A 13,400-nucleotide genomic window follows, 5' to 3' on the forward strand; every position below is an offset into this window, starting at 1 on the left:
TGACGAAAAAAGGTTTTTCTGTGACTATGTGATTTCAAGAGGTCTACTGCATTCTTCACTATGGATTAACTTCATTTTGGGTCTCAAATATTTTCCCTTGGAAATGATGTTTATTTTATAAATAAAAGTCAATGGGAAAATAACTTTAGTTTATATACAACGGCTTTATATCAACCTTATAGGAACACAATTTGCTTAAATTAGTACAAGGATAAACATTTTTGTTTTGAGTCTTTATTTTCAGCTCAAAAAGGCCAAATGAAGAAGCCTAAGAAAGTATGCGTTCTTAGAAATGTAAGGGTCTATGGGTGATTTACGTTTCCAAGGGAAATGTACATACATGAGATCAAACACGAGTTCCTAGATCAGAGTAAATAAATCTGTAGGTCTGACTTAATAGTGTTGTTCTTTCCCAGGAGTGTCATTTGAGCCCATTTGAGTCCATTTGAGTGACACTAAATGGAACTGGAGAAACGGGTCACTCTGCCTAACTATAAACTAACAGTGAGTGATGCTATCCATCTTTTTTATTTTTACTGAAAGAAAGTGAAGGTATACACAAAAAAGTTTACCGCAGCAACTCTGGTTTCATAATCGTTGGAAATCTGGACGCAAACTTCTTCTGCTCTTGCTTGACAAGCTCGTTCCACCACATCTTTCCATTGCTTCTGTACTATGGATCGCCAGCCTTTCCAGACTTTCTTCAGTAAAGTTCTCTGGAAGTACTGGTCAGCTAGTTTGCCTTCATAGACCTAAATGAAAGTAATATACAACCTCAAAAACACGGTAGGCTGGTAAATATATAGGTGATGATATTAAAAAACATAATGTAACACAGTGGTAAGCAGTGTACATGTTATCATTTAATCCTGTGTAATCATATTTTTCTCATCTGCAGGCAGGAGAACAGGCTGAGAGAGGTTAAGGAACCAGCCCATGTCACACAGCTTTCATAGAAAGGGAAAAACCAGCCTCGCCTCATTTGAGAACCTAACCTCCAACCCTTGTATCAATGCTTTATGCAACTAATCAAGTTAGGAGGAAAAAAATAAATAAATAAAGCGCAAATGAAAGAAAAGGAATAATCTGCCATTATCAGAGTTATGAATCTGCAGGACCATTTAGCGGAAAGTAGGCCTAAGAGAAGAACAGAGAGTGGCTGCAAGACAGAAAGGGTGATGGCTGTGATTTCAGGTGCCACTGCTCTCTCTTCAGCCTGGTGGCCACTACCAGAAGCAAGACTAATTTAATTTACACCCTTTGCCATCATACACAGGGCCAAGCAGATCTAAACAGAAACATATACCATTCTTCCTGCATCAACTAATTTAAATTCTTTTGAAGAAATAGTACCAATTTTCAATTTTCTTAAATTGAAAAAGCTACTCAAAAACTGACGGCAGAAAATAAATGGAAACAAACGAAAATGAAAATACAACAATCCAAACGCTTTGGGATGCAGTGAAGGCAGTCCTGAGAGGAAAATACATGACAATCCAGGCCTATCTCAAGAAACAAGAAAAATATGAAATACAAAATCTAACAGCACACCTAAAGGAAACAGAAGCAAAGCAGCAAAGACACCCCAAACCCAGCAGAAGAAGAGAAATAATAAAGATCAGAGCAGAAATAAACAATATAGGATCTAAAAAAACCGTAGAGCAGATCAATGGAACCAAGAGTTGGTTTTTTGAAAACATAAACAAAATTGATAAACCTCTAACCAGGCTTCTCAAAAGAAAAGGGAGAGACCCAAATAGATAAAATCATGAACGAAAATGGAATTATTACAACCAATCCCTCAGAAATACAAGCAATTATCAGGGAATACTATGAAAAATTATATGCCAACAAACTGGACAACCTGGAAGAAATGGACAAATTCCTAAACACCCACACACTTCCAAAACTCAATCAGGAGGAAACAGAAAGCTTGAACAGACCCATAACCAGCGAAGAAATTGAATCAGTCATCAAAAATCTCCCAACAAATAAGAGTCCAGGACCAGATGGCTTCCCTGGGGAATTCTACCAGACATTTAAAGCAGAGATGATACCTATCCTTCTCAAGCTATCCCAAAAAATAGAAAAGGAAGGAAAACTTCCAGGCTCATTCCATGAAGCCAGTATTACTTTGATTCCCAAACCAGACAGAGACCCAGTAAAAAAAGAGAGCTACAGGCCAATATCCCTGATGAATATGGATGCAAAAATTCTCAATAAGATACTAGCAAATCGAATTCAACAGCTTATAAAAAGAATTATTCACCATGATCAAGTGGGATTCATTCCTGGGATGCAGGGCTGGTTCAACATTCGCAAATCAATCAACGTGATACATCACATTAATAAAAGAAAAGATAAGAACCATATGATCCTGTCAATCGATGCAGAAAAAGCATTTGACAAAATTCAGCATCCTTTCTTAATAAAAACCCTCGAGAAAGTTGGGATAGAAGGAACATACTTAAACATCATAAAAGCCATTTATGAAAAGCCCACAGCTAATATCATCCTCAATGGGAAAAAACTGAGAGCTTTCCCCCTGAGATCAGGAACATGACAAGGATGTCCACTCTCACTGCTGTTGTTTAACATAGTGTTGGAAGTGCTAGCATCAGCAATCAGACAAAAAACGGAAATCAAAGGCATCAAAATTGGCAAAGATGAAGTCAAGCTTTCACTTTTTGCAGATGACATGATCTTATACATGGAAAATCCGATAGACTCCACCAAAAGTCTGCTAGAACTGATACAGGAATTCAGCAAAGTTGTAGGATACAAAATCAATGTACAGAAATCAGTTGCATTCTTATACACTAATAATGAAGTAACACAAAGACAAATAAAGAAACTGATCCCATTCACAATTGCACCAAGAAGCATAAAATACCTAGGAATAAATCTAACCAACTATGTAAAAGATCTGTATGCTGAAAACTATAGAAAGCTTATGAAGGAAATTGAAGAAGATATAAAGAAATGGAAAAACATTCCATGCTCATGGGTTGGAAAAATAAATATTGTTAAAATGTCAATACTACCCAAAGCTATCTACACATTCAATGCAATCCTAATCAAAATTGCACCAGCATTCTTCTCGAAGCTACAACAAGCAATCCTAAAATTCATATGGAACCACAAAAGACCCCGAATAGCCAAAGTAATTTTGAAGAAGACGACCAAAGCAGGAGGCATCACAATCCCAGACTTTAGCCTCTACTACAAAGCTGTCATCATCAAGACAGCATGGTATTGGCACAGAAACAGACACATAGACCAATGGAATAGAATAGAAACCCCAGAACTAGACCCACAAACGTATGGCCAGCTCATCTTTGACAAAGCAGGAAAGAACATCCAATGGAAAAAAGACAGTCTCTTTAACAAATGGTGCTGGGAGAACTGGACAGCAACATGCAGAAGTTGAAACTAGACCACTTTCTCACACCATTCACAAAAATAAACTCAAAATGGATAAAGGACCTGAATGTGAGACAGGAAACCATCAAAACCCTAGAGGAGAAAGCAGGAAAAGACCTCTCTGACCTCAGCCATAGCAATTTCTTACTTGACACATCCCCAAAGGCAAGGGAATTAAAAGCAAAAATGAACTATTGGGGCCTCATGAAGATAAAAAGCTTCTGCACAGCAAAGGAAACAACCAACGAAACTAAAAGGCAACCAACGGAATGGGAAAAGATATTTGCAAATGACATATCGGACAAAGGGCTAGTATCCAAAATCTATAAAGAGCTCACCAAACTCCACACCCGAAAAACAAATAACCCAGTGAAGAAATGGGCAGAAAACATGAATAGACACTTCTCTAAAGAAGACATCCGGATGGCCAACAGGCACATGAAAAGACGCTCAACCTCGCTCCTCATCAGGGAAATACAAATCAAAACCACACTCAGATATCACCTCACGCCAGTCAGAGTGGCCAAAATGAACAAATCAGGAAACGATAGATGCTGGAGAGAATGTGGAGAAATGGGAACCCTCTTGCACTGTTGGTGGGAATGCAAACTGGTGCAGCTGCTCTGGAAAACAGTGTGGAGGTTCTTCAAAAAATTAAAAATAGATCTACCCTATGACCCAGCAGAGTAGCACTGCTAGGAATTTACCCAAGGGATACAGGAGTACTGATGCATAGGGGCACTTGTACCCCAATGTTTACAGCAGCACTCTCAACAATAGCCAAATTATGGAAAGAGCCTAAATGTCCATCAACTGATGAATGGATAAAGAAATTGTGGTTTATATACACAATGGAGTACTACGTGGCCATGAGAAAGAATGAAATATGGCCCTTTGTAGCAACGTGGATGGAACTGGAGAGTGTGATGCTAAGTGAAATAAGCCATACAGAGAAAGACAGATACCACATGTTTTCACTCTTATGTGGATCCTGAGAAACTTAACAGAAACCCATGGAGGAGGGGAAGGAAAAAAAAAAAAAAAGAGGTTAGAGTGGGAGAGAGCCAAAGCATAGGAGACTCTTAAAAACTGAGAACAAACTGAGGGTTGATGGGGGATGGGAGGGAGGGGAGGGTAGCTGATGGGTATTGAAGAGGGCATCTTTTGGGATGAGCACTGGGTGTTGTATGGAAACCAATTTGACAATAAATTTCATATATTAAAAAAAAAAAAAACTGACGGCAGCCTCCACTATGTCCACTAACATTTAAACATAATATATTCTGATTATGTCAGTTGGTAAATAACTTTCAAAATACGGCATACTCATTAAATAGCTCTTTTCTCTATGATTAATGTAGATTCAATCTATTGGGATTCATAAAAAAATGAAAGCACTAGGAATTATTCTTCAAGGAGAAATCCTGTTCCACCATTGTAATAGCCTTTTCTTAAAGTATTCAGAACTAAATGCAGAGAGATCATTTCATGGCTCACATAAACATCAAATACACACACACACACACACACACACACACACACACACACACACACACACAACACATCTATCCCCTATACTCTTGAGTCTCTATACTGTCTTCTTGTGGGATATACATATCCTCTCATCTTTTCCACTTCTGATACAATAATTTATTACTCTCTCTCAGTTTATATTTACTCTGCTATACTGATTCAACTCTTACTTAATTAAAATAAAGACAATCACAGTTAAATTGTAAACAAACTAAAGATAATTTTTAAAAAGCTACACAGACATGGCTTTCTTTGATTCTCACTCTAAGTCAAGTCTACAAAACAAATGATCACACAATTTTATAATGTATCAATACAGTACTCCCTCTTTATGAAGAGACTATATGGATACATTCAGGCATGTGTGAAGCAGAAACAATATAAGAAGCATATGATATGTTAGACATTATCAATTCCTTCTCCACACAATCACATCTGAGTTTAAATTTGTTAAAAGGGTTCTGTGACAAGGGCATTTGTAAGTCTGTTATGATCCTTACTTACTATGAAGTAGGAGATGATAGATCAATAGGTCTATAAAATATGAGGTATTTTTTTCCAATACACCAAAATCAAATTCCTTTAAAATCTAGGCAACATTAAATTGTAAATTCATTTTGATTTATTAGAAAACAAATCTTTCTTTGACTTTAACAGGAGCTCCAAAATGTGATCCTAAACCCTTTTGAGTTCAGAAGTCTAGTATCTGTCAGTTATTGTTTTGTTTTTATACTTACATCCTGTCTGGATTTAACATGGCCAATTCGCCAGTGGAAGAATGTTCTCATCAGCTCTATCCTTTCCTTTTGCTTGCCTATGGCATGAGACAAGCTAGAAATCACCTGTAAATAGCAATTAACACAATTATTGTAATGTTACAATAACAATAATTGGTAAAGTGACTTTCACATATATCAAAAAGTGCTCAAAAGAATACCTGTGGAGCACTACTACATTCATCTAATTAACCTCATTATTATCTTTAAAAACACCAAAAAGCTTGTCTACCTGAATGCACTACATATCAATGAACGAAGGAGAGCAAAAGAGGAAAGAAAGAAAAGTCTTTATTATTTGTATCTGGATAATCACAAAAAAAGTTTATGTATATAAAATTAATAGTCATTGACATTTAATTCAAGAAAGATGACTACACATTTGAAAATATTGCCACATACACAGAAAGGCTTTGTGCACTACACTTGAGGGTAGGGACCAGGTTTTAAACATCTTTCTGGTCCCTTAAGTACCTTTAATACCTTGGGTTAGAAGTTGCTCACTAACTGTTTAAGGATTTTCTGGATTCAACAAACTCATAAAAGCAAACAAGAGTTATACCATAATGTACTTCTTCAGTGATGCTATTCTCGTTCTTTTTTAAATAAATCTACGAACACTTTTAAAACCTAAGACGTTACTCTTTCTTATAAAGAAATGAGTGATTGAAATATATATTTTAAATTGGCCACATTAAAGTGAGATTTAGTAAATTAGGCATATTTATTGAGAGACATTTATTCTGGTCCTTCTTTAAATAATTTTCAAAAGTGGAAAAGGGCACACATTTCTGTTAAAAGGCACAGACCGTTCATCTTATTCATTTTCAAAAACTAGACACATATGTATACTCTTTTATGTGTGATACTTTGAAATTAAAAAAAAATAAGTTTCAAATATTTTAAAACCTCAGGATAGAGTTTTGAGGGCAAGAGAGAAAATGAGTGACATTAGTATCTAGGGTTTCAAAAAAGTAAACTATATAAAATGTTTGATTTTATATCATACCCCAAACATCAAAAGAAATGTATATTTAAAAAAATATATAGTCTTTATCTAGTTCATTAAAACAGTGCTGCATCTGCAGACCAGGAGCTGAGCTGTCGCCTCTGAAAACTAACATCCTCCTGGGGGGAGCCATGGATTTACTGCACAGTCTGCTGTGTGGAATTAGCACAGACGTGAACCTTACTCTCTCGTTCTTAAGAGGCTAATGTAAAGTGAAATAAAAAGTATTCTCAGGGCACTTGGGTGGCTCAGTCAGTTAAGTGTCTGACTCTTAAGTTTCTGCTCAGGTCATGATCTCACAGTTCATGAGTTCAAGCCCAGAGCAGGGCTCCGCACTGACAGCAAGGAGACTGCTTGGGATTCTCTCTCTGCCTGCCCCGCCCCTCTCAAAATAAATAAATAAGCTTTAGAGAGGGTTGGACATCCGGCTTGTGAGTGGGTACCTTCATTTCACGTGCGACCTAAGAGCGATTTAAAAATGGGTGATATTGAGAAGAGCAAGAAGATTTTGTTCAGAAGTGCACCCAGTGCCATACCATGGAAAAGGGAGGCAAGCACAAGACTGGGCCAAATCGCCATGGTTTATCTGGGGGAAAGGTCAAGCCCCTGGATTTTCTTATAGGGATGCCAACAAGAACAAAGACATCACCTGGGGAGAGGAGACACTGATGGACTATTTGGAGAATCCCAGGAAGTACATCCCTGGAACAAAAATGACCTTCGCTGGCATTAAGAAGGCAGGGGAAAGAGCAGACTTGATAGCTTATCTCTAAAAAGCTACTAAGGAACAATAGTTGGCCGTTGCCTTATTTATTACAAAACAAAAATGTCTCATGACTTTTTTTATGTGTCCCGTATTTAAATAAATCTTATACACCAGAATTCAGATCATGAGTGGCTGATAGAATATTTCTTTTGGACAGTCCTGATTTAAATAAGATTAGCTTGTGGGGCGCCTGGGTGGCTCAGTCAGCTGAGCGGCCGACTTCAGCTCAGGTCATGATCTCACAGCTTGTGAGTTCGAGCCCCGCGTCAGGCTCTGCGCTGACAACTCGGAGCCTGGAGCCCGCTTTGGATTCTGTGTCTCCCTCTCCCTCTGCCCCTAACCACTTGCATTATGTCTCTGTCTCTCTCAAAAATAAACAGTAAAAAAAAAAAAAATTAAATAAGATTAGCTTGTGGTTAAATGAGTACGATTTGCTTTTTGAACTTTGATAGTAATTCTGGTTCAGCAAGTGCTGTCATTGTTTTCCCCTTTCAAAAATATGATTGGAATTGATTACATGTTCAGCTTTTCACAGAGATGGTAAATGCCATCTTTAAACTTAAACTTATTTAGATTTATATGGCTGATTATATCAATATATTTAAATACTGAGGAAATCCCTTCACTGTATCAGAACAGCAAGACTCAGCTGTGATTCAAGTTGTGTTTATTAGCCTGTTAAAGGCAAGGGCTGAAGATAAGCTGGCAATGTCCACTTTATCTTTTTAGTCTTAACTATGCCGATTTAATTAAAATTCCCTCCATTTAAAATGTTGCCTTTTGCTTAATGAAAGGCATTTTAGTGTGGTTTATGTATAGTATTAAAAATTATTAACAGTTCTCACATTTTATAGATGAGCTGTAAGGTCAGATGCTTTTAAAATTGAGTGTGATAAGGTATAGTAGCAGATTTGGCTTGTGAATTCTTTACTAAGTTATAATTCAGGAATGTCTTCTAAACAGCTGTTCAAAAATACAACTGTGGAATTACCATATATGTATGATTGGTGCTTTTGCCAACTTGTTAGAAGGGTTAAAGTAGAGGAGAAATATCATCAGCACCAATTTGTAAATTATGTGATAAGGCTTAAGATAATTAAAAACAAAATCACAGATCAAAAAAAAAAGCTTTAGGGGCGCCTGGGTGGCGCAGTCAGTTAAGCGTCCGACTTCAGCCAGGTCACGATCTTGCGGTCCGTGAGTTCGAGCCCCGCGTCAGGCTCTGGGCTGATGGCTCAGAGCCTGGAGCCTACCTCCAATTCTGTGTCTCCCTCTCTCTCTGCCCCTCCCCCGTTCATGCTCTGTCTCTCTCTGTCCCAAAAATAAATAAACATTGAAAAAAAAATTTAAAAAAAAAAAAAAAGCTTTAAAAAAAGTGTTCTCTATGTCTATCAATAAAACGAAAAAGACATCATCAATGAAGAAAGATATAGCATCGATAAAATGTGAGATACTTAAAATGACCCCTAAAAAGATGGTCTAAAATGTGGGTAATGCTGGTTCCCCAATGTTCTCTTAAGAGCAGTTAGGAAAAAAAGACCGGGGAAAAGAAATTAGTGTTCCCACATTCAGCACACACTTCTAAAACTTCGAGCACACTGAAGCTGATGACAAAGATTAAATGACAAGACGCTGGCATGTTTAAGAGAAAGAATATATCTTATTCCTATGTATCTATTTTTTCAGTTTCTGAAGCAATCTTCCCTTTGTATCTTGTATGACCTAAATAATCAGTTCCTGGCATTTATTGCCTAGCAAGATTTTTACCGCATCTCACTTAAAAAGAAATACAAAAGTGAAGACCTCATCTTTTCTCCCAATAGAGATTTCATAGGCTTTTTGCAGCTCCTTCAAACTGTTGATCTGGTTGCACAGTTGTTTTAAATGTGCTTCGTGTTTTTCTTTCTCTTTTTTCATTTCCATTCGGTGCCAGTCAATAAAATTAAGTCTCCATTTACTTAGTTCAGATATGATGTTTGTCTGAAAAATAAATATGCCAGCAATTACGCAGTGTGTTTAGTACTGCTTCTTAAAATTACACTGAAATTAAGAAACATTAAAACTAATCGGTACAAGCAATCAACATAAGAGCTATTTATAAAAACCACTAATGAAAACGTTTGCAAGTTCAACAGTTGTGGCTCTTCTCAGGTCTCATTCACCATACTAAGGAAATGGATTTTTTTTTCCTACTTTAAGTCACTTTGTATGAAACCTTGTTGTCCTTTGAAAAAATTTCTGGTCCTTCCGTGATTTATTCAAGGACTTTAATGTCCATATTAAGATAGATCAAGGAGGGCAAAAGTCAGAGTATGGCCTTGGCTCAGCCACGGGACTAGGAAGTTATTTAGATAGAGGTGGATAACGGAAACCATGGGGGGTTGATGCTTTCTTTCCCCAAATCGTTTATCACAGAGGCCATCTTACCACAAATTGCTAAGTCTGATCCCTTTTCCCCCTACTGAATGGCATAAGTAAAAATACCAAATAATCATGTTATCAAAACAACTGCCTAGCAATATGCTTAACTGAACAGAGAACAAATTACAGGATTAGCGGTAGCACTTACATCAGATATGTAGCATTACATACAGATATGAAACCTGTTCCAAGGGGGAAAATGGTAAAAACTATACTAAAAGATTATTTCTAGAATTTATGGTTCCCAATAATAGAGATAAAAATGCCATAAAACCCTCAGGACTGTAATTTCACCACATATGTGAATATTCAGTTTTCTCAAACCATGTTTCAGAAAACCTGTCATTTTCTCCATTATATATATGTATATATATTTTTTAAAGTTTATTTCTTTTGAGAGAGAGAGAGAGCATGAGCAGGGGAGGGGCAGAGAGAGAGGGGGAGGGAGGGAGGGGGAGAGAGAGAAAGAGAGAACCAAGGCAGGCTCCACACTACCAGCGCAGAGCCCAATGCGGGGCTTGAACTCACAAAACACAAGATCATGACCTGAGCCAAAACCGAGAGTCAGAGGCTTAACACTGAGCCACCCTGGCACCCTTCCAGTATATTTTAAATAGAAAAAAATTTGCCATTTCTGTAATACCTTATTTTATTTAGAAGCCAATACTACCACTAAAATAGTCAGCTTTTATAGACTTACAGTTACACAAGGTGGTTGCTGTAAGCAGCTACAAAATGAATATACGTTGCTAAAACTGGATGCTGTGTTACATATAAAAGGAGACATCTTGGGGCGCCTGGGTGGCGCAGTCAGTTAAGCGTCCGACTTCAGCCAGGTCACGATCTCGCGGTCCGTGAGTTCGAGCCCCGCGTCGGGCTCTGGGCTGATGGCTCGGAGCCTGGAGCCTGTTTCCGATTCTGTGTCTCCCTCTCTCTCTGCCCCTCCCCCGTTCATGCTCTGTCTCTCTCTGTCCCAAAAATAAATAAACGTTAGAAAAAAAAAAGAAAAAAAGGAGACATCTTCATTCGTCGCAGCTATGAGATGGTAAGGATTCAATAGGTATCTTTGTCACACGTAGACTGAGTCTTTAAAAACACCCGAGAAGTTCAGTGGAACCTACAGAGCTGTTCAGCAACTACTGAAAACATTGCTAATTCAAAACATGGTTTCTGATCTAGTAGCATCACCTGGGAGCTTGTTAGAAGTGCGTAATCTTGGGCCCTGGTCAAGACCAACTGACAAGCTGGTTTAACAGGATTCCCAGATGATGCGTACAGATATTAAAGACTGAGAAGTACAGACTTAAAACACTGGACTAATCTTCTAAGGAAACTAAAGATTTTTTTCACAAAATCTTTTGATTCAAAGAAAAGAACAGGAAATAGTGGAATCAAGAGCAAAACTGTTATACTACATATGAAACAACTGTAACTGAACAACTGTAATACCTTAAGTCCTGAACTCCAAAGATCAAGTACATTTTCCATCTTCTGAAGGTTTTCATCAGAAATAAGAAAATCGCTCACAACGATTTCATGGGCATCTGCATGACTAGAAACAGATGCTGGTGAGGAAGAGTCACCTAAGAGGTTGGAACTGAAAAAGTCCATGACTGGGTGAGAAGGCTTCCTCGGCGACAACACTGGTGATGACCCTGGAATAGAGGAAAGTTGTTGTGGTCAGGCCAGATTGAGAATAACCCAAATGGTAAGAAATTCCAGTGGAAGGGGAGACGTCAGTGACCTTCAAAAGTAGAGGAAAATGCAGAGAAATAACCTTTCAATTTACTTACTTTTTTTTTTTTAGTGTTTATTTATTTATTTTGAGAGAAAGAGAGCACATGACTCTTGTCAACTTTACAAGTTGAACACCTGACTTTTGATTTTGGCTCAGGTCATGATCCTGAGGTGTGGGATCAAGTCCCATGTTAGGCTCTGCACTGAGCATGGAGCCTTTTGGGATTCTCTCTGTCTCTCCCTTTGCCCCTCTCCAACCCATCCCCTTCTCTTTCTCTCTCAGAAAAAGAGAGAGAGAGAGAGAGAGAGAGAGAGAGAGAGAGAGAGAGAGAGAGAGAGAGAGAGAAAGGGTTAAGTAATGGACCAAGGTCCCAGTGGTTGTCTATAGGTCATTATTACTTTATGTAACACACTGGTGAGGGTTTTAACACCAGTAAAATTCAACACTGTAAGTACAAAGAGTAGTTTAGTTTTAACAAATACTCAGTTGTAAGGCACACTGTTAGCCTTCAACATACAGGTGAAAACATACACGTCTATATATGTATACACATATATGTATATAATTTCCATCCTCTGCCCATATACATGGTAGAGGGTAGTGGGCTGGGGTGGAGGATAGATGTAGGGGTGAAAGCCAGTGCCAGAACAGGCATCTACCTTTCAAAAGCACAAAACAGAAAAGATTACTATTTTATCACACATGTATGCTGGAATTAGAGACGGTTTATCATTTCTCACATATCTCACTTTTGTTACAAGGGTCCTAATAACCAAGACTGAAAGGCCTTCTTCTTTTCCTTGGTCAATGAGATGAGTCAAACAGATAAATCTACTGTAGAACTTGTTACTTGAAAGTTAAGTCAAGAACTCTTTGCAAAAGGGAAAATCACGCTCTAATATATATGTTTTACATAAAAAATGTATTCAGTAAATGGTTCAGGCTAGTCACCTATGAAACACTGCCTCTATACTCTGAAGAATAAACCCAGAGAATAAAGCAGAGGGACAAAAAGTACATGAATGTTCTCTTTCACTAGATTTCACCAACAATATCTGTACCCACGGGAAAAGCAATAGGCTCTGATTTTTTATTTTTACTTATTAAAAAAAAATTGTTTTAATATTTATTTATTTTTGAGACAGACAGAATGTGAGCAGGGGAGGGGCAGAGAGAGAGAGAGGGAGACGCAGAATCCAAAGCAGGCTCAAGGCTCTGAGCTGTCAGCACAGAGCGTGACATGGGGCTCGAACTCATGAACCGTGAGATCATGACCTGAGCCAAAGTTGGACACTTAACCGACTAAGCCACCCAGGCACTCCTCTGACTTTTAATTTTTAAACATATATCCACCTTTTGAAAAAGAGAATCACATAACTGAAGAACTTGAAAGGTCCCCAAGTATTATACCGCCCAAGCCTTTTATGTACAAGTGAGCAAACCAAAGGTTAGAGGCATTTCTTGTAGGGTGGCTTACATGGCCCATACATTAAATAACATTATATCACAGAGCAAGAAGACTGTTCTATTTTAATTATTTAATCACTTCAATCTGGTGCTAGTGTGCTTTTATAACCTCTGTAACACTTGCTCATCTCTCCTTTCAACCAAGGAAAAGCAGATTTCAGGCTGAACACATCACCAGCAGTATTCAATCAAAACTTACTAATTGTTAGTTGCATTTATTTTTACCATTGCTTTCTATTTATAAAGGGTATATGAGTTTTATTCTAT

General features: G+C 37.8%; 1 protein-coding gene and 1 pseudogene across 6 annotated transcripts in view; one reads left to right on the forward strand and one right to left on the reverse strand.

Annotated features, from left to right (window-relative positions):
* POC5 (POC5 centriolar protein) overlaps nt 1–13,400 on the reverse strand; it is a 41,953-nt gene that overhangs the window by 17,347 nt on the left and 11,206 nt on the right. For all 6 annotated transcript variants that reach the window (XM_047860404.1, XM_047860410.1, XM_047860397.1 and 3 more), the window contains 4 exons: nt 11,378–11,583; nt 9,311–9,487; nt 5,694–5,798; nt 573–752 (listed from right to left, as the gene is read on the reverse strand). In XM_047860404.1, coding sequence (XP_047716360.1) covers nt 573–752; nt 5,694–5,798; nt 9,311–9,487; nt 11,378–11,583 — 668 coding nt within the window. The remainder of the gene's footprint in view (nt 1–572; nt 753–5,693; nt 5,799–9,310; nt 9,488–11,377; nt 11,584–13,400) is intronic.
* Nucleotides 7,220–7,535, forward strand: LOC125172302 (cytochrome c-like; annotated as a pseudogene).

This window comes from Prionailurus viverrinus, chromosome A1, assembly GCF_022837055.1.
Source record: "Prionailurus viverrinus isolate Anna chromosome A1, UM_Priviv_1.0, whole genome shotgun sequence".
NCBI lineage: Eukaryota > Metazoa > Chordata > Mammalia > Carnivora > Felidae > Prionailurus > Prionailurus viverrinus.